This window comes from Aquarana catesbeiana, linkage group LG01 (assembly GCF_042186555.1).
Source record: "Aquarana catesbeiana isolate 2022-GZ linkage group LG01, ASM4218655v1, whole genome shotgun sequence".
In the NCBI taxonomy this organism is placed as follows: Eukaryota; Metazoa; Chordata; class Amphibia; order Anura; family Ranidae; genus Aquarana; species Aquarana catesbeiana.
In genome coordinates this window covers 84,593,042-84,616,397 of record NC_133324.1, presented here as the reverse complement: position 1 = coordinate 84,616,397, position 23,356 = coordinate 84,593,042, and the positions used below count along the sequence as shown (strand labels likewise).

The following is a 23,356-nucleotide window of genomic DNA, read 5'->3' as shown; positions in this document are numbered from 1 at the left end:
ATTTTGAGGGGACAACAAATTTACACTGTTATACAAGCTGTACACTCACTACTTTACATTGTAACAAAGTGTCATTTCTTCAGTGTTGTCACATGAAAAGATATAATAAAATATTTACAAAAATGTGAGGGTGTACTCACTTTTGTGAGATACTGTATCTCTATTTGTCACCGAACAGAAAGTGATGACGAATACAAAAGTACAGTGTCGCTAGGAAAGTAGATTAAATACATTTTCCAATGGGGACACCTATTCCAGTGTCGCCCAAACAGAACACATACAGCACAAAAAACTACTCACTGCTCTATCCAAAACAACGGGGTTGATTTACTAAGCCCTCGTTCACACTGCCGTGGCTTCAAAGTTGCGCAACTTTGAATCCGACATCCCTTTGCAACTTAATCGAGGCTTGCATATGACTTCTTTAAGAGAAGTCAATTCAAGTCGTGTTACAGTCACACCAAAGTAGTACAGGAACTTTTTTCAGAGCGACTTGAGTTGCACCAATTAGAAAGGTTCCATTGCTTTTAATGGGACGCGACATGTTGTGCGACTTTGAACTCTCAAGTCACATGACAAGTCAGGGCAGTGTGAACCGGTGTTCTGCCGAGAAAGGTCCCCTCGGCGGATAATGACCTCCCTGTACTGCGCATGTGCAGCGCTTGCGCAGTACGAACAACAAGGGAGCCGCCGAAAATATCCGAAGCTGAACAGCATTGAGTCAGCTGTACACGGCGCCTGCACAGTGTACACAGTGTCGGGCCTACATTGTGCCCGACGCTGCCACACGTTCCCGATGCTCGTGCTACTCTGCAAGGGGCAGGTGTATTACTGTGATATCACATAAGCATAATAACAATATACTGTGGCAAGTATTGTGAGAAGTATTGAAATCGCTCATGAAGATTGCAAAACCCGCCCTCAATGTGTTGAAACACACCGTAATATAGCGTGCGGCATTGTTTGGTAGCATCGGGAGCGTATGGTAGAATGTGGTGTTCAATGTGGTCTTCATTGCGCAGGCGCGGTGCACAGCTGACTCTCAGCTGTGTATGTTCGGCTATTTTCGGTTTGGTAGTGCTTCGTACTGCGCAAGCGCTGCGCCTGCGCAGTACAGGGGGGGTCATTATCCGCCGGGGGAACTTTTTTGGCAAGACACCGGGGCTAAAACTGGAGAGTGCAAAATCTGGTGCAGCTGTGTATAGTAGCCAATCAGCCTCTAACTTCAGCTTGTTCAATTAAGCTTAACACAAAAAAAATGGAAGCTGAATGGTTTCTATGAAGAGTTGCACCAGATTTTGCACTTAGTTTTAGTAAATCAACCCCTTTGAATACAATTTGAATCCCTGGTGAGTTGTGATTTGCTCAAGTTTGCATATGCCTAGTTGGTCATGCTTTATATATAAGATACTATTTGGTTAAAGCTACAAATTCAGACACATATTTTGCAAATATTTTATTGAAGAGAGCAAAAAGAATCAGCCTGTCTAAACTGAGGCTTACATCCGAATCTGGAGTCTGCCACCATCCCACTACCAGGACCAGTCATGGTCCCAGTACAGAGCACAGTTGCACATTTCTGTCCCAGGACTGCTGCCAAGAGTCAAATATTGGCATCCTCTAACACAGAATAGGAAATTTGGCTTAGGTAAGGAGCTGATCCAACAAGTTTAAAGCGGTATTAACCCAAAACCAAAAATGTATTGTGTTGCAGCTTACCAATTATTAGATGTGGTGGCTACATTAGCAGCATTAGCATTAGAATGAGCACAAGAGGCACAGCAGACACCAGCATTGTCAGTCGGGGGGGGGGGGGGGGTTGTGTTAAATGTATTAGCAAATTTAAATACACTAAACAAACTGAAGCCAAACTCCAGCTCACGCTGTAAAATCGGGTATAGGTTTTTCCTTTTGGTATAAGGGTTTTACATGAATAAATAAAAGTGGATCATTTTAATCCCCCCTGTCAGCATTAAGTGGTTTGTCTCGTCCATGTAAACAGATTCTATTGGACAGTTTGCACTTTTGAAAAACAACAGACTTGCTGGCTGGATCACCAGATGAAAATTGAAGACAGAAAGCCTAAAAAAGGAAAACTAATGCAGCCATAACATCTAAGAATTGGTAAGCTGCAATATGATAAATGTTTGATTTTGTGTTTAATAACACTTTAAAAAATTCCAAAATAAATTTTCAGATAGAAATACAATTGTAAACATGATCTCCAGCACTAAAAAATATTGCTGCTGGCAGAATCCTTGCAGAATGAGTTTATATGGCATATGCATTGTGTATTATACTCCAGTGATGCTGGATGTTAGGGTGTCTCCTTCACTCGAGAGTGTCGCTTTGGATTTCTGTAGTGTGGTCTGGATGTCCTGTAACACAATAAATACAAACTTTTAGGTACTGGTCTTAAAAATAAGAAAAAAAATTGCCGCAGGAACAATGTGGAGGTATCTAGAGCTACCTGCATATACCAATGAAAGTCCCCCAAACCCTCCTGTAAAGGCCAAATACAGGGTGTTTTGAAAGGAAAAGCTCTTGCTTGCCCCTTCCTGCCTCCTGATCAGTAGATGGACTTCTGTACAACCAGCCTGCCCATACATGGATCAAAATTCCGCCAGTCCATGCTGAACTGGCCAAATTTCGATCCATATATGGCAGGGGTAAGGATACCCCTAAAGAACTACTACACCTTTTAAAGTATAGCCTAAAAATGTTTTCATGAATATTCAATACAATAGCATTGAGAGGTTGAAAGGATTCAGATATCTTTGTTTTAGGTAGTTCCAAATCGATTAGGCAATCCTTCATCCGCTCCCTAGGAAAGAAAGAATTTTCTTTATCATTACACTGTAATAATTAAATGGCAGCTATCTAGCAAGGCTTTTGCTTTGCTTTCTTCATTAAAAAGAATCTTGAATGAATGGGCTAAGTGACAGGTACTCTTGATAAGGCACCACTCCTTCCTCCCACTGATACCTTTCCTGAACTGCCCCACCACCCTTTTGGCTTCCAAAAAACTAAGCTGATTTCAAGCCATAGGTGGCCCTGCACTGAGCTGGGAGGAAAATGATTGATCGAACAGTGACTGTAACCCATTACTGACCACTGGCCCCTTCTGCCCCTTACTCTGCAGTGTGCTGCAGAAATGCCTGGGCTGGCAGAAGGAACCACAGCCCTTGTAGGAGACCAGGAATCCATCACTCCTGGAGTGTGCTGAATGAAGAAAGATCTCCCAGCATCTTAAGATCTGCAATGCAGGTGTGGGCTGGTACGAATAATGTCTCTCCTGTACAGAGGAATATTTATTTCTACCCCTTATTTTTATGATAGGTTCACTTTAAAGATATTGTAAAGGATTTTTTTTTATAAATAACAAACATCTCTATACTTACCTGCTCTGTGCAATGGAATTGTACAGAGTGGGTCCGACCCTCCTTTTCTTGGGTTCCCCCCTGGCGCTGCTGGTTCCTTCTCCTTGTCCAGTGCCCCCATGGGAAACTGCTTCCCATGGGGGCACTTGTGCTTGCACGCTCCCAAGTCTATTGACACAGACAGCGTGACTCTGCCCCACCCCCCCACTCCCTGGTCGCTGGCTTTAATTGGCAGCACTGGGAGCCAATGGCTCCCGTTGCCCCAGAAAAGCCAGTGATACATGGGAATGAGGGGAAAGAAAAGCTCCAGACCTGCACAGCACTGGATTGAATGAGGGCTCAGGTAAGTATAAGGGGGTGAGGGGTCAAAAACGATGCCTAAACATTTTTTACTTTAATGCAAGAAATACATTAAAGCGGAGTTCCACTCAAAGAAGGAACTTTCGCTTATGCCCTGTACACACGACCGGTTTTGCCGTCGGAATAAACTCCGAAGGTTTCTCCGACGGAACTCCGACTGAATTCCATTCAAGCGGTCTTGCCTACACACGGTCAAACCAAAGTCCGACCAAAGTCCAACCGTCTAGAGCGCGGTGACGTACAACACGTATGACGGGACTAGAAAAAGGAAGTTCAATAGCCAGTAGTCAATAGCTTCCATCTCGTACTTGCTTCAGAGCAAGCGTAGTTTTTGGTCCGTCGGAACAGCATACAGACGAGCGGTTTTCCCGATAGGAACTGGTTCCGTTGGAAATATTTAGAACCATGTTCTATTTCTAGGTTCGTCAGAATTTTCAAAAAAAAAAGTCAGATGAGGCACACACACGATCGGAATAGACGATGAAAAGCTTCCGTCTGACTTTTTCTGTCGGACATTCCGCTCGTGTGTACGCGGATTTATTTGCTTTCTCCCCCCCCTCCAGTGCCACATTTGGCACCTTTCAGGGGGAAGGGGGGAACGAGGACCTGTTTTTGACAGGTCCCTGTCCTCACTTCTGGGAGACAAGGCCGTGGCGTCGTCCCTCAGAAGTTCAGTCCCCCTCCTCCTTCCTCCGCCGCCGGGTCAATTAAAAAAGCGCAGTGCACTTCGCGCATGCACAGTAGGGGGCTGGCTTCACTGTCAGTTTCCCTTAGTGGAGATGGCGGCGGCAGCACCCAACAGCCGATCCGAAGATCAGCTGGGGTGCCGACATCGTGGGCTCCCTGGACAGGTAAGTGTCCATTTAGTGAAAGTCAGTAGCTACAGTATTCGTAGCTGCAGACTTTTAATTTTTTTTCCCCAGGCTGGAACTCCTCTTTAAGGTAAAAAATGTTTAGGCTTTAGAACCACTTTAACAACTCCACACAGTACTGACAGATGAAGAGAGCTGTGTGAAAGCGCAGGGAAGTTTTTAGTGGTTAGGGGTGCCCTATCAAGAAAAACTGAATGGGCAAAGTGACACGTTTCAGACTTATGTCCTGTACACGCGATCGCACATTCCGACAACAAAATCCATGGATTTTTTCCGATGGATGTTGGCTCAAACTTGTCTTGCATACACACGGTCACACAAATCTTGTCGGAAATTCCGAACATCAAGAACGCGGTGACGTACAACTCGTACGACGAGCCAAGAAAAAAGAAGTTCAATAGCCAGTGCGGCTTTTCTGCTTGATTCCGAGCATGCGTGGAACTTTGTGCGTCGGAATTGTGTACACACGATTGGAATTTACGACAACGGATTTTGTTGTCGGAAAATTTGAGATCCAGATCTCAAATTTTGTGTGACGGAAATTCCGATGGAAAATATCGAATGGAGCCTACACACAGTCGGAATTTCCGACAACAAGGTCCCATCGAACATTTTCTGTCTGAAAATCCATGTACGAGGGATTACAAGTCTTGTCCCTCTGCCAGCCTGTGATTGCACCGTGAAGGAGAAGCAGCACGTTGATGAGCTCATTCCGCTGTCACTCTCTGAATACAGAGCTGAATTAAATTGTGTCTTTGATACCTGTCTGGAGTTCAGCTTTAAAGTCTGCTTTTTCACTTGTACCTATAGGTAAGCCTATAATAAGGGTTACCTGTAGGTATAGTTAATATGCACCATTTAGGAGATATTTACTTTAGTACCAGCCGGAGATATTCACATTTGTAGATGCCGGTAAGTCACTGGCGCATGCACACTGCGTGGATGGCATACTGAAGTGTGCTGTCCATTCAGAGCGCTGTGCCCCAATCGGGACTCCTGTGTGCATGCATGGAAGTGATGTCATTGTGGCCCGGCCATTTAAACAGCTGGAGAGTGAGCACATGGAAGGAAGAACGGGTGAAGATGGAAGCCCTGCCAGTCGTGACAGCATGGCACTGGAGGGATCCACTTCACAGGTAAGTCTGTTATAATGTGCTAGTATGCAGTGCATATTAGCTCATTATGACATTAATACATTAATCTGGGGGGGGCAATTTTTTTAATAGAGGCTTAAAGTGATTGTAAAGCCTTGTTTAAAAAAACAAAAAAAAAACAAACATGTTATACTTACCTGCTCTGTGCAGTTGGTTTTGCACAGGCCAGCCCAGCTTCTCCTCTTCTCGGGTGTCTCTTCGCTGCTCCCGGCCCTTCTCTCCTGTCGAGTGCAGCAAGCAGTTTGCTATGGGGGCACCTAAGCCGAGCTGCAGCTCCGTGTGTCCATTCAGACATGGAGCTGCCGTTCACCCCCAGCCCACTCTCCCCTGATTGGCTAACTGACTTTTATTGACAGCCACGGGAGCCAGTGGCGCTGCTGCTGTGTCTCTGCCAATCAGGAGGGAGAGTCCCAGACGGCTGAGGGATTAGTGGACACTGCTGGACAGAGATGTGGCTCAGGTAAGTATTAGGGGGTGCTGGGGGGGGCTCGATACACACAGAAGGCTTTTTATCTTAATGCATGGAATGCATTAAGATAAAAAACCTTCTGCCTTTACAACTCCTTTAAAGTGGTTGTAAACCTCAGACATTAAATATGAACAAAGCATATCTCTATAGTGTGTACTTGTCGCAATTAAGGGCACTGAGTGTCATTTTTGTCTGCTGTTTCCTTCCGCTGCTATCAGAATGGGTCACTTCTGACAAGTTTTCCTGACACCTAGAGAAAAATGGTGACAAGGGAGGGACCTCCAGCTGATTGACTGCCTCAGCATTGTTCCTGTGTGCTGTGTGAAGGGGCTGTGTCCCTTCCCTCCAATTAGCTCTCAATGAGCTCTGCAACTTCAGCTCTCCGCCCCCTTTTTTCTGAACATTCAGACAAGCTTTATAGTTCAGCACTTTGAATGGCTGTAGAGAAGAGAAAACTGCAGATGAACAGGTACAACTTATATAGGAGGATTTGTATCATCCCTGTGTATCACCTGAGGCCAGTCACTTCACTGGTTATATGTAAGGGTTTACAGCCACTTTTACTACCGCTTTAAAAGAATATGATCACATTAAATTGTTTAGCTGTGAGTGGAAACAAAGCAAAACCCTTATCTAGGAAATTTACTTACAGGAAGCTTATAGTGTTGACAGCTTTCAACAAGATCACAAAAAGCAGGGTGTTTCAGGAGAGAGGTGACAGGCACCGCGCCACCGTCTGGGTTTATTTCACTGAATATGCGCTGGATACTCTGTAGAGAAAAGCAACTTAATTATTGATGCTGAGACCAGTGATATACAGTGATATACTGATTGGAAGGGCTTATCTTCTTTGGCAATGTTCTTTTTCTTAGTGAATGTTTAACGAATAATCACAGTCTAGTTTTAATTAAGATTGTGCAATTACCTGCCCTTTGAAAATTACCTAAGAATTTTTAGAGTTTTATTTTTCCAGCTCAGCTCAGTATTGTTTACTTGTTATATTTTTTTCAATATAAAGTCCTAATCTTACTGGTTGATCACCATATATTGTTTTTCTTTTGCAGGAAACCAGTCCCTCTCTTGCAGTTCTACTTATCATGTCAGAGCTTCCTGATGAAGAAGGGGATCCTACCTGCATATTGGCTTGGTTAACTGGTTATTTTTGCTTCACATATCAGTAGTCTGCAGCTGAAAGTTACCTGTGGACACTGACAGCGGTGTTTGATGCCTGCTAGTTGTATAGTGCTGGCTTCTGTCAGCACTGTCATAGCAGTGGCATGCTTCTAACAATTACTTGCCTAATACAGTGATAATGCTGGCAATGACAGGGGAGTTCCCTGCTCCTCTGTCACCACTTGCCCACATCAGTGGCTTAACATCCAGCAGCCTGTTCATAGCCTGTGTATAGGTAGAGGATGTTTGGTAATGATGTAGGGAATATGGCAGATTTCTCCTTCTGGTTGCCAGTGCTGCTGTGCTAATTTTAAAGAGCCCTGTGATGACTTCACAGGAGCTAAGAAAAGTTTTAAATGACTGAAAAAAATAGGAAAAAGTCAAAAGCTCCAGCTGAGATACGAAGGGAGGTTGGGGATCTGATGGTGGTTTGCTGTCAAAAATCAGTTTTAAATTACTTGATCTGTGCAACCTTAAGCCCCGTACACACGGGCCGAATGTCGGGCGCCATTTGGCCCATGTGTACGGCAGCAAGTCCGACAGAAGCCATTCGAACAGGGGCATGACCGAAAAAGGTCTGCCGACCGGCTCCTGGTTAGCGCTCTCAGCCAATGGCTGTCAAGAGTGTTCTGGCAGGGGGGCCGTCCCCTTGTCAGAACACAATAGAACAGCAGGGGAGATAGCTGTACTAACATTGGATAGTTAGTACAGCGGCTCCGACCTGAGCTGTCAGGTTTTTTTTCGTTTAGCCCACTGGATTGAATGGAAAAAAAAAACTAGAAGTGTGTACTATGCTTTATTTACAAACATTTAAACATGTCTCCTTATTATAGTAGTATGGGACTACCTCTGAATACATCTGATAGCCACTACCCTGTCTATGAACCATTTTTATGCTCTTACTGCACAGCTGTTTCCAAGTCTTGAGTTTGCACCTCTGTCACAAATGACGCAGCTGCGTCATTTATTCATGAATGAATAAACTACAACTACCATCAGCCACTTCAGCAGATGGCTTGTAGTTCTCAGTGATCTTTGAGGGCACTGGTGAGCTCACTCGTAGTCCATTGAGCTTACTGGACTTCAGTAACTGCCTGCTTGAAGGCACAGTCAGTCTGCAAGACCCTGAATTGAACCCATGATATGCTGATCTTGGGTGCAATGCTTTACAGGCTCCCAAGAAAAAAAAAGAACAAAAATGTGCATTTATTTTTATTTTTTTAAGATGAACTTAGCCTTGTAAAATGGTACAGACCTCTGTTATTTGATATTATTATGTACAGTCACACCTATGACTTTCTCTCAGTTATCGCTCAGACAAGATAAAGCAAATTATAGCTTAATTATAAGATAAAATATAAATATTTTATAAGCAAGTCTGCACAGCTACAGTAATTATAGACTGAATAATACTACTGCATATGCCCAATTAAGGTCTCTTGAAAGCCCAACTCAGGGTTCAGAACCAGTAAAGCTCCCCATGACCCCCCCATCCACATTTAGTGTCAGAATGGAATTACTGCAGGGGGGAAGCACTGGGGAGGATTGTGAGTATTTCAGTCAGGGCTTTCCTTGTTTTTTTTTAAATACTGGCTGGTGTTTCTTTTTTTCAATTGTTCACTAAAGATATTGCCAGCACTGTACTCAAGAAATATAATAATTTTACTAACCTTGTAATCACTACTTGCTTCTTTTTCGCGTGAGTAAAACCTATGACTTTCCCCATCATCTCCAGCTCCATGTTCAAACACCCGCAGGACTTCCTCCAGAGTGACAGTGACCTCTTCAGTGTTCTTCAGTATTTCATCCTCATTTCCCATAATCCCATCTCTACTGTCTTCAAAAATACCCATATTTGGAAAAGACTGCAGAAGAAAAAAGTACATAATTTTAATGTTCAAAATATACATGTATACTTACAGTATAGGGAATACAAAATAAAATTAAAATTATGCAAAGAGTGGTTCATTGAGAATATAAATGCATCAGTTCACAAAGCTTTATTATTATTATTATTATTATTATTATAAGGGGAAACAGCTCCAAGGGGAATCCTGCTAACCTCACAAATACAATGCAGAGGGTACAAAAATTATTATAACATGCCAAAACCAACACCCACCCAAAAACATTGGCAGACATAGACTGTGGAAAGAGGACGAAGACATTTAGGTCCCTTTCACAAGGGCTGTCCGATCAGGTCCGCCTGTCAGTTTTTCAGGCTGACCTGATCGAACCCTCCAGTCTTTTCCATGAAGCGCCGGATGTCAGCAGACACATGTCGGCTGACACCTGCTCCCATCTGATCCGATTCTGTCTGCCAAAAACAGGCGGATGGTAGTCTTATTCCCCGTGTGTCAGGTGGATAGGATGGAAACAGACAGGCGGTCAGCTTCCATCTGATTGCCCCATAGAGGAGAGCGGGACTGTGTCCGTTTCGGACCTGTCATCCTCATGCTCAGTGGGGATCGGCGGAGAGATCCCCTGCTGAGCAAGCGGATTCCGCTTAGTGGAGGAGCCCGTGTGAAAGGGGCCTAACAGAGACGTATTCAAAAGTGAATTATGGGATGAAATGTTCCTCAGTGCTCAGGAACGTGGATGTAGCCATGCAGGAGATAAAGAAATCAGATGTCAGTCACAGCAGTGGGGGATGTGGCGATACAAACTTATCTGCGTGTAGTTTTTTAGCTTACTAAAAAAACACAAGAGGATTGCTCAGAGCTGGATTAACTCTTCGTGGCAAGACTGGGCACAGATGAATTGACATCCTCTTCTGTACCAGGTAGAAGTCTTCATTAAAAAAATGTTTTTTCAGGTTTACATCCACTTTAAAGCTCTGCTCCCTTTCCTTCAAATGTGGGAATTTGACTGTATAGTGCAGGGCTTACCATTCTAGTTGATGGGAGTATCCAAAGCCAAACATTTTTGTTTTAGTAGAGAGTATAAGGTTAAAATTTGTTTTGTGTCCTATAGGGAAGTTTTCCTTTCACTAGCTGTCCTGGAGACACAACTAGAAGTGATAGGAAATGAGGAGAAATCACTGGGACAAGTGTCCCCATTGTCCATTGAAAGATTTATCCTCTATTCCTGTTTTAAAATTTTGGATCTATTATACCGTATTTTTTGCACCATAAGATGCACTAACCCCCCCCCCCCCCAAAAAAAATGGGGGAAAATGTCCCTGCATCTTATGGAGCGAATACTGACCAGGAACGGCCCCCCACCCCCTGTCACTGCCGCCGCATCAGAATCAGGTGCCAAAACATGGGGGGGTGTCAGTGGCATTGCTGTGGGGGTGCGCTCTGCACCCAGGTCAGTTGACACCTGCCAGATGTGACACTATCCCGCGGCAGCAAGAGCCCTTGCTGTTTTTTTTTTCAGCCGGAACACCCCCGGCGCCGTGGTCTGGTCCATTCTCACTTCCTGTTTCTTCCACCGGCAGCTGCTGCTGCAAACTATGTCCCCAGTCCTCCTTCCTAGCTGCTGCCCGGGTATATCTGAGGCTGAGAGCCAGCCAGCCAGCCAGAGAGGGTTGTGGATTGTAATGGCAGTGTCCTCCACTGCCTGAGGTAAGCTGGTGATAATGGGGTGGGAGGTGTGGGCTGGCATGGTATACACTGCCCAGTCACCTGAGCTGATAAAAGAGGCTGAAGGGGTATTTGTGTCTGCCCTGCCACCCTGAGCTGATCTGGGAAGGGGGGAGGTTGCTGTGTCCACCACCACCACCCAGGTATAGTGTAGCTGAGCTGATTTGATAGAGGGGTGGTATTACTGTGTCTCCACCACCCACCTATAGTAGTAGTATATTATTAAATATTTTAGGACACCATTTGGTTCAGAATATTTTTTTTCTTATTTTCCTCCTCTAAAACCTAGGTGCGTCTTATTGTCAGGTGCGTCTTATGGTGCGAAAAATACAGTAACTTTTTGTCCCAGTGAGAATGGTCACCAGGGAAAATAAGGAGGACGAAACTCCCTGGCGGGGACACAGAGAGCAATAGAAACCTGACAGAGGTTCTGACTCCTCCCCACTATATTCAAAATGAAACATAAAAGCTGGCTTTAGATGATTAGAGAGCGACTAAAATACTCTGGGAAATCCAGGTTACGATCTCAATAGAATATACAGCAAATTCTAATAGAAGAACACACTAATAATTACAAAAAGTGTAATAAGAACTTTATACAGGGTGTATATTAGGAAAGGCTATGTTCTCTACCTTCACAAGGGAGTTGTCATCTGTTTTAATCACTATTGGTTTTCCTGTGATAATACTGAGCGCTCTGTAGAATCCCTCTGTGGGATCTGGATGGGAGGCGAAGTATAACAACATAGCCACATAGTGAAGCTGAGCATGCTGTGCTTCCTGGTTGGCGAACAAGTCAAAGAAAAACTGAAAAGAGAAAACATGGAAAAAAAATCAAAAGAAGGTTAATTAGTTTTTCTACAAAATTGGTCCTAGTATGTACAAAGACTGATTTGATTGATCTATTTAGTCTATATAGCACTGGGGTTTATGCTTCTGTAAGATTCTCTATGTAGAGAATGGAGTATGAAAGTAAGCTTGTAGGATCACAGTTTAGCAGATTGGTTGTTTACAGCATGGAATATTTAACATATTGTCTAATGGCAACCTATTTTTGGCTCAGAATAGTTTATGAGTATTCAATGTTGGCACAAATGCTGGCACTAATATAATAAGAATTGTAATTATTGTCAGCATCAGGATTATATCTAGCCTTTCCATTCGGGGATAGGGTAAGACTAGGTTTAACCGCTATTTAAAAATGTAGGGCTAGAAGTTAGGCTGAGGTTTATGGCTTGGGGTGAAAGTAAGATTAAAGATTTAAGTGGAACTTTAGGCTAAGAAATTAGCTGTACCCAGCCACCTATACCACGCTTGCTGTTTTTATATCTATTTTTATCTTTTGAATCGATTCTATCGTTTTTTATGCTTGATGGCATGTTTGATGATCCTGAACGATCTAATAAACACTACTTAAAAAGTTATCTTGGATTTACACCATGTGGAGGCCCCTTGTTTTTTCTCCATACATGGTCTATGCTTGCTGACAAAGACGGTGATCGTGCAGATTGTTTGGGCAGGTTCCTGGCCCCCCATTTGAGGAGGAAATCTTCCGGTGTACCAACTAGTCTCACACTGTCATTGGTTTGGAGACAGTACAAGCCTATTTGACTCACCGCCTACGGCCTGTGAGTCCACCGAAGTCGGTAAGAGTATTACATCTCTTTCTCTGGTTTGCACTTTCCTGTGATACTACCTGCCCTGGATTCAAGTTGGGTCAACCACACCACGCACTATATGGACTAATTTATTATATGCACATGGTTTTTCTGAGTGTGATATCTTCTCACTAACATTATGGACATTATTTGACATTATTTATATTCTGTTTTCCTCACTAGTATTTGTCGTTATTATTTATGATATTTCCATAAACATTTGTGCCTCTTTGGGGCATCGTTTTTGTTTAGAGATGTGGTAATATTCACATCCACTATTTACTTATCTATCTTGCAGGTTTGAGATTAGATGAAGGTATCTGCTCCTTCTAATGTGGATTGACTTCTCTCTATCTCAAACCCTTATATATTAATTTTTTATATTTTTTTATATTTTTGATTTCACGTTAGCGCTACACTTTTATTATTTAGTTATTGTGCACAATTTTTGTCATATTGTAGTGTTGGCTGCTATCTTGATGTGTTAGATTGGCGCGGTATTTTACACACCTACTTGAAGAAATTAAAATTGGCCTGAACTCCCGCACATGCTAACTCATTTCATGAAGCCCAAAAATGCCAGGACAGTATAAATCCCCCCTCCCCCCAAATGACCCCTTTTTGAAAAGTAGACAGTCCAAGCTATTTAGCAAGAAGCATGGTGAGTTTTTTGAAGTTGTAATTTTTTGGCGCAAGGTTTTGGAAAATTAAATAATTTTTTACTTTTTTCACAATTGCGCTTAATTACATGGTACAGGTGCTGTGATTGGCCCAGGTACCATGTGATAGCTGAAGGCCATTCACAGCATCACAATAGTAAGTAAAACTGTCATAAATGGAAGCCATTCTTGACTGTTTTGCTATCATTGTAATCATGTGATTGCTATGATATCCCGGCTGCTCACAGCTGCCAGGTACTGATTACTGTGATCTGTTGTGTCCGGTCATGGGTTCGCACCACTGACTGCCCCAGAGGGCGATGCACATGTGCTGAACGATGTACCAGTCCATCACTGAGCATGCAGCTACCACCCGCTAGCAGTAAATCTACTGTTAGAGGGCAGAAAGTGGTTAAAAACATATATATGACCTCTCTTGCCAACCATCCCTCTTGCCCCCATCTATCTAGTTTATCAATACACACCCACTATTTCCATCACTTCTATTATAGATACACCAACTACATGCATCCGCCCCTGAAGAGCGAGAAGAGACTCGCGAAATGCGTAGGGCACTATCGATGCTGTCTGTATGCTCATATTGCTGGGTATCCTCAGGCGTTTTGTATTATGATCATATACTGTTTCAACTTATGTTTGTGTATTTATACTTCGCATGATGCATGTGCATTTACTGGTTTTAGCAACCTACTATGAATTTTGCTGCTTTTTATGGATGTAAAATGAATTGTAATGAATTGACATCTGTTTTTACTTATGCTGTTAACAGGGCCACTATGCCAGGCAATGCACAATTATTGCTGTTCCCATTTGTTTATACAGCATTATGTAATTAATAAATTGATTTTATTGCATTTTTTTTTGTGAACGTGGGCCAAATCTCTCCCACCTCACTCAAAGTCCCAGGGCTATATTTCTGTTCTTGTGCATTGTAAGGGATGGAGGTGTCTGAGTGGTCACTCCAGTCACTCCAGACCACTTCAAAGTGCATCTAGATTCAGAGAAGCACACAGGGGAGGATTTTTTAAGTTTTTAAAAGCAGGCAACTTAGGGTATCTGTCCTCACGCAGGACATTTAAAGTGGTTGTAGATTACACAGAGATGCAAAAAAATCCTCCTACATAAGTTGTACCTGTCTTTCTGCAGTCTTCTCTTCTATACATCCGATCAAAGTGCTGAATTTTTAAAGCTTGTCTGAGAGTTCAAAAAAAGGGGGTGGAGAGCGGAAATTACACCCTGCAGGGCTCAGTGAGGGGAGCTCTGAGAGCTGATTGGAGGGAAAGGACACCCCTTCACACAGGAACAGAGCTGGGATACTTCTCCTGTCAACTTTTGTCTCTTGGTGTCAGGAAAATTTAGAAGTGATTCATGCAGATAGCAGAGGAACGAAGCAGCAGACAGAAATGACACTTAGTGCTCTTAATTGAAACTAGTACACACTATAGAGGGATATGCTTTGTTCATATTTCATGTCTGAGGTGTACAACCACTTTGATTTGAAATGTTTAATAACCAAGAGATTCACTCTTTGGAATGGGTCCTAGACCACCGTGTGGGAAAAGCCTTCTATATCTCTTGCTGTATGATAAGACTAAGCTCAACTGTTCTGCCATTGATGTATTTATAAATGCAGCTTCCATTAGTTAATATACCTTTATAAGATGTTCTAGCCTATTAAATGGCAGAGGTTCTGTTGGGTCTTCGGGAACCATTTCTTCATTTTGTCCTGTAAACCACAGCTTGACCTTCAGGGAAAAAAGAGACCTTATAACAATATGCAAACATGGTTTCAAGATAAAATATTATTAAAGTGTTACTAAACCCAGGACCCTGCATTCACTATATCTGGTCTCCCACAGTACACAGAACATGGAAATGCAATTATTTTAGTAAATATAAACTGCTAAATACCTTTTCCCATCAGCAGTATATAGCAGTCGTCTTGTGACTTCTATTAGTGCCCAGTCGAGCACTGGTTAAAGTTTGTAGGAGGACCCCTGACCCTCTGTCTGGACAGTGCTGATTGGCCCTGTGCTGATCACATGCACCCTCCCATAAAGAAAAACTCTCTAGCAATACACACAAAAACTGAGCATGTGCAGCTTGCCCTCAGGGCTCTGTTCTATCAGAAGATAGTTTGGGGACAGTGGAAGAAGACAGGAGGATCAGAGAATACGGGATCAAACAGCTTTTTTACAGAATGCAGATGATTAACCTATTAGGTTCCACAGTGAGTATAACAAGCATGCTTTACTGCATATACACACTGCTTTTACTGTTGTGGGTTTAGTAACACTTTAATGTTGTAATGAAATGTATCTTTAGAACAACACTTTCGATTACAGTGAGGTAAAACAAACACACTAAAAGCTCCTTATATACAATTTAGTAGCCTATGAATAGCCTCCAATGTGTAGCATAGCCGTTCGATGGCCAGCTTACCCAAAACTGATACAATACTGAGGTCCATTCAATTTTGAATCTATAGATCTGGAAAATTCGTATTTGGTGCAAAGGTTTAGCTTTCAAAAAGTATAAAGTGAAAGGACCTCACGCTATGAAAATGGCTAAACTAGCTTAATGATAATTTTAGTGATATAAATAAGCTGCTCCCCTCAAAGTGCAAAGGTGCAGACTTTAACTAATTTGGGGTGTATAATAATAGGGGGCGCTGTGAATACAATAGTGTCAATCTTAATTCAACAACAAATTAAAGTGCATAGTGCTAAATTATTAATACGAAGAACATGACTTAAGTGCTTCCTAGTATTGAATAAATAAGTGCCAGTGATTCAAATTTTTCTATCAAAACAAAAGTCCATATATCTGCTGGGATGCGACTTCAATCTTACACCATCACCAGTTGCAGGTGTAAAGCACCCGGTGGATGTGAGTGAAATGCCTACTCACCAGACCACCGTGACCTCTTTAGCTAAAAAGAAGATCAATTTAGGCTGTGTTAATGGGTCAATAATCTAGCTGATGTACCAATAGGAACGTGGCTGGAAACCTTGTGCTTTCTCCACCGCCAAAGCCCATTAAGAAACAGATAAAAACTGGACCATAGTGTAGCACCGTTTATTTAACCACTTGCCGACCGCTGCATGGCGATATACGTCGGCAAAATGGCAGCGTTGGGCAAATGGGTGTACCTGTATATGGCGGGGCTAGCGGGTGCGCATCGCCTACAGTGTGACCCGGTCTCCCGGCGATCGTGTCACGGAGCCGCAGAACGAGGAAGTGCTTATGTAAAGCATTCTGGCTTGTGACATGACAAAGATCACTGCTCTCTGTCATCGGGAGCAGTGATCGCTGTCATGTGAATGGAAGCCCACCCCCCACAGTTAGAATCACTCCCTAGGACACACTTAACCCCTTCATGGCCCCCTAGTGGTTAACCCCTTCCCTGCCAGAGTCATTTACACAGTAATAAGTGCATTTTTACAGCACTGATCGCTGTATAAATGACAATGGTCCCAAAATAGTGTCAAAAGTGTCCGATGTGTCCTCCATAATGTCGCAGTCCTGATAATAATCGCAGATCGCTGCCATTACTAATAAAAAAAATAATAATAAAAATGCCAAAAAACTATCGCCTATCTTGTAGACGCTATAACTTTTGTGCAAACCAATCAATATACGCTTATTGCGATTTTTTTTTTTTTTACCAAAAATATGTAGAAGAATACATATCGGCCTAAACTGAGGAACCTTGGTGTGGATATTGAATATTGGGTGGCAAACCACATCAGGCAAAGTTTTTCTGACAAAAAGGAACAGAATCTTCTTTTGGGTGACAAGCTTCACACAATTTAATTTGCCGCGATTGCTGTACAATTCATCATGCAACAATTAAAAATAAAAAGGTACCCATACCCGTAGTGTGTTTTGCCACAATTGCAGTGCGATTTGGAATTGTGCGCACAATTGCAGCGATTCTGCCTGAGATCCCAAATTGCCAGATGTGAACGGGACCCAAGAATTACATGTTTCAGGAATTCACGACTGTACTTTATGTATTTTGTAACATTTATTTTTCTTAATAAAAATATATACCGTAATCTTCAAAAGCTGTCCTTCGGGAAATGTAGAGGCCTGGTTCTACAAAATAGCCTGTTGTTTTAGTCCCAGGAGCTGCTCATTATTTTCAAAGCTGCAGTTATTTAGAAAACATGGAGCTTTTCTTAGGCAAAAGATGTTGCTGTTTTAGACCCAGGAGCTTACATCTATACCTAAACTCAGTATACTAAGAAAAAAAAATAATAATAATTTGCTGTTTCAGTTCCAGGAGCTCAGTACACTGAACCTTCTTTTCTGAGAAAAAATAAATTCCTTCTTAATAATATTTTTACCTTGAAATGGCTAATAGCTAATTTCTTAGATATGCCAACAGCATGGTGGAGTTGTTCTACTGAAGCGAGTTTTGGACATAAAATTCACTGTATTGCCATTGAAGCTAATTTTTTAAGACTTGCCCATGTTTAAAACTCTAATGCCCCGTACACACGGTCGGATTTTCCGACGGAAAATGTGTGATAGGACCTTGTTGTCGGAAATTCCGACTGTGTGTAGGCTCCATCACACATTTTCCATCGGAATTTCTGACAAACAAAGTTTGAGAGCTTGCTATAACATTTTCCGACAACAAAATCCATTGTCGGAAATTTCGATCGTGTGTACACAAATCCTACGCACAAAGTGCCACGCATGCTCAGAATAAATTAAGAGACGAAATCTATTGGCTACTGCCCCGTTTATAGTCCCGATGTACCTGTTTTACGTCACCGCGTTTAGAACGATTGGAATTTCCGACAACTTTGTGTGACCGTGTGTATACAAGACAAGTTTGAGCCAACATCCGTTGGAAAAAATCCATGGATTTTGTTGTCGGAATGTCCGATCAATGTCCGACCGTGTGTACAGGGCATAACACAAAAGCTAAGACAAGTGAACCCTTAAAGTGGTTATACACCCTGTACAACCACTTTTACCTACAGGTAAGCCTATATTAAGGCTTACCTGTAGGTGCTTGATATATCTCCTAAACCTCCACTGTTTAGGAAATATTTACAAAAAAGTCGATCGCCGATGACTACGGCGCAGGCGCCGATGTCTACGGCGCGTGCGCACTTTAGAAAGGGCACATGCCGTGACTGGCGGCTCCCATGCACATGCACGGGAGTGAAGTCACGCGACTCCGGCCAGTCACAGAGTTTGCGGCCCCGGAAGGAAGAGGGGTGAAGATGGACGCTCGCTGCTAGTGGGGACAGCAGTGACATTGCAGGCTTCGGTTTCAGCTAAGTGACACATAATGGGCTACTATGCATCGCATACTTTGCAGGGAAATAAAGAGGAAGTAAAACCCACCAGGGTTTACTTCCTCTTTAACTCACTGAACAGAACTATTAAAGCTGAGCTCAGGTATGTTTTTTTATTACAACGTTATATTTATCCAGCATGGACCAATGTGAGTATACATACTCCATACCTAGGAGACTGCTGTGGATGTAGAGAATCAGCGACTACTACAGTGATTCTTTGCTTCCAGAGCAATCACTCAGGTATGCAGTATTTATACTTACATTGGTCCAAGCTGGAAGCTTGTAGCTATGCAAAAAAAACCATACCTTGAGTTCAGCTTTAAAGGGGTTGTAAAGGTAAAAATGTTTTCACCTTAATGCATTCTATGCATTAAGGTGAAAAAACTTCAGACAATACCGCCGCCCCCAGCCCCCCCGTTTTACTTACCTGACCCCTCGAAAGTCAGCCGCTCGCTCTCGACATCCATTTCGCCGCTCAGCCTGGCCGCTGATTGGCTACAGTGGATGGATTGAAAGCAGCGCAGCCACTGGCTCGAGTGATACAGTGAGCGGCTATAGCCGCCGGCTGTATCACGGGAGCGCGCCTGCAAGAACTAACCACCATGCGAGGGAGCTTGCATTAAGGTGGTTAGTTCTCTCGGGGAGGAGCTGAAACAGCCGTCGAGGGACCCCAGAAGACCAGGTTCAGGGCCACTCTGTGCAAAACGAGCTGCACAGTGAAGGTAAGTATAACATGTTTGTTTTTTTTGTTTTTTTTTTAAATTACCTTTACAACCCCTTTAATTTTACCCAAACATTAACTATTAATCTAAAACGTAAAACGTAACCTATTGCTTAACATATAAAAAAACAAATAGTAAGGATATGCAATTCCTTTCCATCTTTTACTGGGTTTTTGGGGCTCTAACAGTCTCATGTTTAAGGAGTTCAGACATGTTTCAGATAACTGATCATACAGAGATTACAATTACATAAAAATTTTGTCACTGTTTCAACTAAAAGTTACATATCATGAAAGGCACTAAGAACACAATAAAATATCTAAGCAGACAAAAAAGCAGGTAAATGTTATTCTTTTATAAAATCCTGAAGATATATTTCATTCTTTTGTGATTAGAGTTATTTTTTAAACATAAACTGGATCCTTTATTTCCTTTATTATAGTCCTTTCCTCCCACAATATGAATCTAATCAGTAACACCGTGACAAATGCAACTGAAATCAATCACCATGGATATGAATTACCTGACTGTAAGTTTCCTCATCGACTACGCCACACATATCCGGATCTTTAGCCTGAAATCTCTGCAGTGTCTCCAGAAGTTGTAGCAATGAGGGGTACGGCCAAGGTAAGGAGGCAGCTAACAGGAACTTACGCCAGTTCATCATGTCTGAGCCCAGTGACAGGGCCGAGGTTATTTCATGTATCTAAAATGTAAAGTTTTCACGTAATAATTTACTGTTTACAAGACATAGGTTATGTTTTTATATTTTACATATATATATATATATATATATATATATATATATATATATATATATACGAGTTATTAAGGTATCTTGACGTGGTGAAGATGACTTGCTAAAGTTCAAACCGCGCATCAAAATGGGGAAGAAAGGGGATTTAAGTGACTTTGTTGTTGGTGCCAGACGGGCTGGTCTGAATATTTCAAAAACCGCTGATCTACTGGGATTTTCACGCACAACAATCTCTCGGGTTTACAGAGTCTTGTCCAAAAAAGAGAAAATATCCAGTAAGCGGCAGCTCTGTGGACCAAAATGCCTTGTTGATGTCAGAGGTTAGAGGAGAATGGGCAGACTGGTTCGAGATTATAGAAAGACAACAGTAACTCAAATAATCACTTGTTACAACCAAGGTATGCAGAATACCATCTCTGAATGCACAACACTTGGAACCTTGAAGTGGAAGGGCTACAACAGCAGAAGACCACACTGTGTGCTACTCCTGTCAGCTAACAGGAAACTGAGGCTACAATTCACACAGGCTCACCAAAATTCGACAATAAATGACTAGAAAAATGCCACGGCCTACCTGAGTATTGTTGCTGACCATGTCCATCCCTTTATGACTACAGTGTACCCATCTTCTGAAGGCTACTTCCAGCAGGATAATGCACCATGTCACAAAGCTCCAATCATCTCACCACTGGATTCTTGAACATGACAATGAGTTCCCTGTACCCCAATGGCCTCCACAGTCACCAGCTCTCATGGATGTGCCGCTGACAAATCTGCAGCAACTGCATGATGCTATCATGTCACTATGGACCAAAATCTCTGAGGAACGTTTCCAACACCTTGTTGAATCTATGCCACAAAGAAATTAGGCAGTTCTGAAGGCAAAAGGGGGTCCAACCCGGTACTTGCGAGGTATACCTAATAAAGTGGCCAGTAAATGTGTGTGTTTATATACAGTGAGGGAAAAAAGTATTTGACCCCCTGCTGATTTTGTAAGTTTGCCCACAAAGAAATGATCAGTCTATAATTTTAATGGTAGGTTTATTTTAACAGTTAGAGACAGAATAACAACAAAAATATGCAGAAAAACGCATTTCAAAAAAGTTATAAATTGATTTGCATTTTAAATAAGTGAAATAAGTTTTTATCCCCTATCAATCAACAAGATTTCTGGCTCCCAGGTGTCTTCTATAGAGGTAATGAGCTGAGATTAGGAGCACTCCCTGAAAGGGAAGGCTCCTAATCTCATCTTGTTACCTGTATAAAGGACACCTGTCCACGGAAGCAATCAATCAGATTCCAATCTCTCCACCATGGCCAAGACCAAAGAGCTGTCCTTTGTGAGAGGGTGACAACAGTTTGTGCGATTATTTGAAAATCTTGTCAATAATCTCAAGGCAGCTGGGACCATAGTCACCAAGAAAACAATTAGTAACACACTACGCTGTAAAGGACTGAATACCTGCAGTGCCCGCAAGGTCCCCCTGCTCAAGAAGGCACATGTAGAGGCCCATCTGAAGTTTGCTAATGAACATCTGAATGATTCAGAGGAGCACTGGGTGAAAGTGTTGTGGTCAGATGAGACCAAAATCAAGCTCTTTGGCATCAACTCAACTTGCTGTGTTTGGAGGAGGAGGAATGCTGCCCATGACCCCAAGAACATCATCCCCACCGTCAAACATGGAGGTGGAAACATTATGCTTTGGGGGTGTTTTTCTGCAAAGGGGACAGAACAACTTTACTGCATCAAAGGGACGATGGATGGAGTCATATACCATCAAATCTTGGGTGAGAACCTCCTTCCCTCAGCCAGGGCATTGAAAATAGGTCGTGCATGGGTATTCCAGCATGATAATCACCCAAAACACATGGCCTAGCCATTTTCTGTGGAGGGAGCTGAAGGTTCGAGTTACCAACTGTCAGTCTCGAAAAACAAAACCTTAATGACTGGGAGAGGCTCTGCAAGTGAGTGAGACAATATCCCTTCTGAAATGTCTGAATTCTGTGATTGCCAACAAGGGTTTTGCCACCAAGTACTAAGCCATGTTTTGCGAAGGAATCAAATACTTATTTCACTCATTAAAATGCAAATCAATTTATAACTTTTTTGAAATGCGTTTTTTCTGGATATTTTTGTTGTTATTCTGTCTTGCATTGTTAAAATAAACCTACCATTAAATTTATAGACTGATCATTTCTTTGTCAGTGGGCAAACGTACAAAATCAGCAGGGGATAAAATACTTTTCTCATATATATATATATATATATATATATATATATATATATATATATATGGCATTCAAGTCAAACACACGCACACTCACATTTGATCAACAACTGTAGAGATAAATATCAGAGATGAGGGTTATTTTTTCATTAAGTAAGACCCGAATTTTATTGAGAGTGAAGAACTGTAAATAACGACCATTGTGAATCACTACTAAGCAAGAAGCAGAGCCTGCATATGTAATGTCCAAATTTGCATTCCCCCATGTACATACAGTATACTATATACAGAAACAGGGTCTTTAAAGGAAACATGTGCTTTGGCCATGCAGGGAAAATCAACAAGTTTGCATTGAAACCACTTTTTCTTTACTTCTCTGCAGCAAAGAAAATACCAGGTACTTTGAAGTATGGGGGAGATTGTGAAACATTTCCTCTTTTTTCATGTTACAGAGCATCTGCTTGCTGATTGGGTCAGCACTGTCAAATGGAGGAGGGGTGAAGGGGGATTGGGGGGCAGTCCTAAGCATTGTTTAAAAACTCCAAATCCACACAACTGTCCTTTCTTGCTCCTAATGTAGTGGCAGGGGAGTAAAGAAAAGGTGAATATATGCTACTGGGTAAGGTGGGACTAAATATGTAAAATTAAATATCTGTCCCAGCTTGGGCAAAACTGTAGTTTTAATGAGAATGTTAAAGTTAATTTCCAGTTTAAACCTTCATCTGCTTCTGATCCTTCCATTTAGTAACATGGAGGCATTTCTTCCTTGCATAAGCTCTCTACAGCCTGCAGTGTGAGCTCATTCTTCTCCTGTATGGTTGAAAGAACTGAAGACCTTAGTTGGTACTACCTTTGTGGTCACACAACAACACCAGTAGGTGGAACTGAGGGTAGAATTTGGAATGGCCTCAGTTATGATTCTGAACCTCCCCTTCTGTGTCTTCTGAATTTATCTCATCAGGAGATATTGGTTTTCACAAATCAGCTTAAAACAA

The 23,356-nt window shown here is 42.2% G+C and overlaps 1 protein-coding gene across 3 annotated transcripts in view; it reads right to left on the bottom strand.

Moving 5' to 3' along the window:
* Positions 1-1,443: 1,443 nt before the first annotated feature.
* Positions 1,444-23,356, bottom strand: part of SPEF2 (sperm flagellar 2) — a 226,947-nt gene continuing 205,034 nt past the window's right edge. For all 3 annotated transcript variants that reach the window (XM_073621074.1, XM_073621088.1, XM_073621082.1), the window contains exons 32-37: positions 19,900-20,082; positions 14,986-15,078; positions 11,629-11,802; positions 9,079-9,273; positions 6,886-7,005; positions 1,444-2,378 (exon numbers count right to left, since the gene is read on the bottom strand). In XM_073621074.1, coding sequence (XP_073477175.1) covers positions 2,295-2,378; positions 6,886-7,005; positions 9,079-9,273; positions 11,629-11,802; positions 14,986-15,078; positions 19,900-20,082 — 849 coding nt within the window. In that variant the 3' untranslated portion in view covers positions 1,444-2,294. The remainder of the gene's footprint in view (positions 2,379-6,885; positions 7,006-9,078; positions 9,274-11,628; positions 11,803-14,985; positions 15,079-19,899; positions 20,083-23,356) is intronic.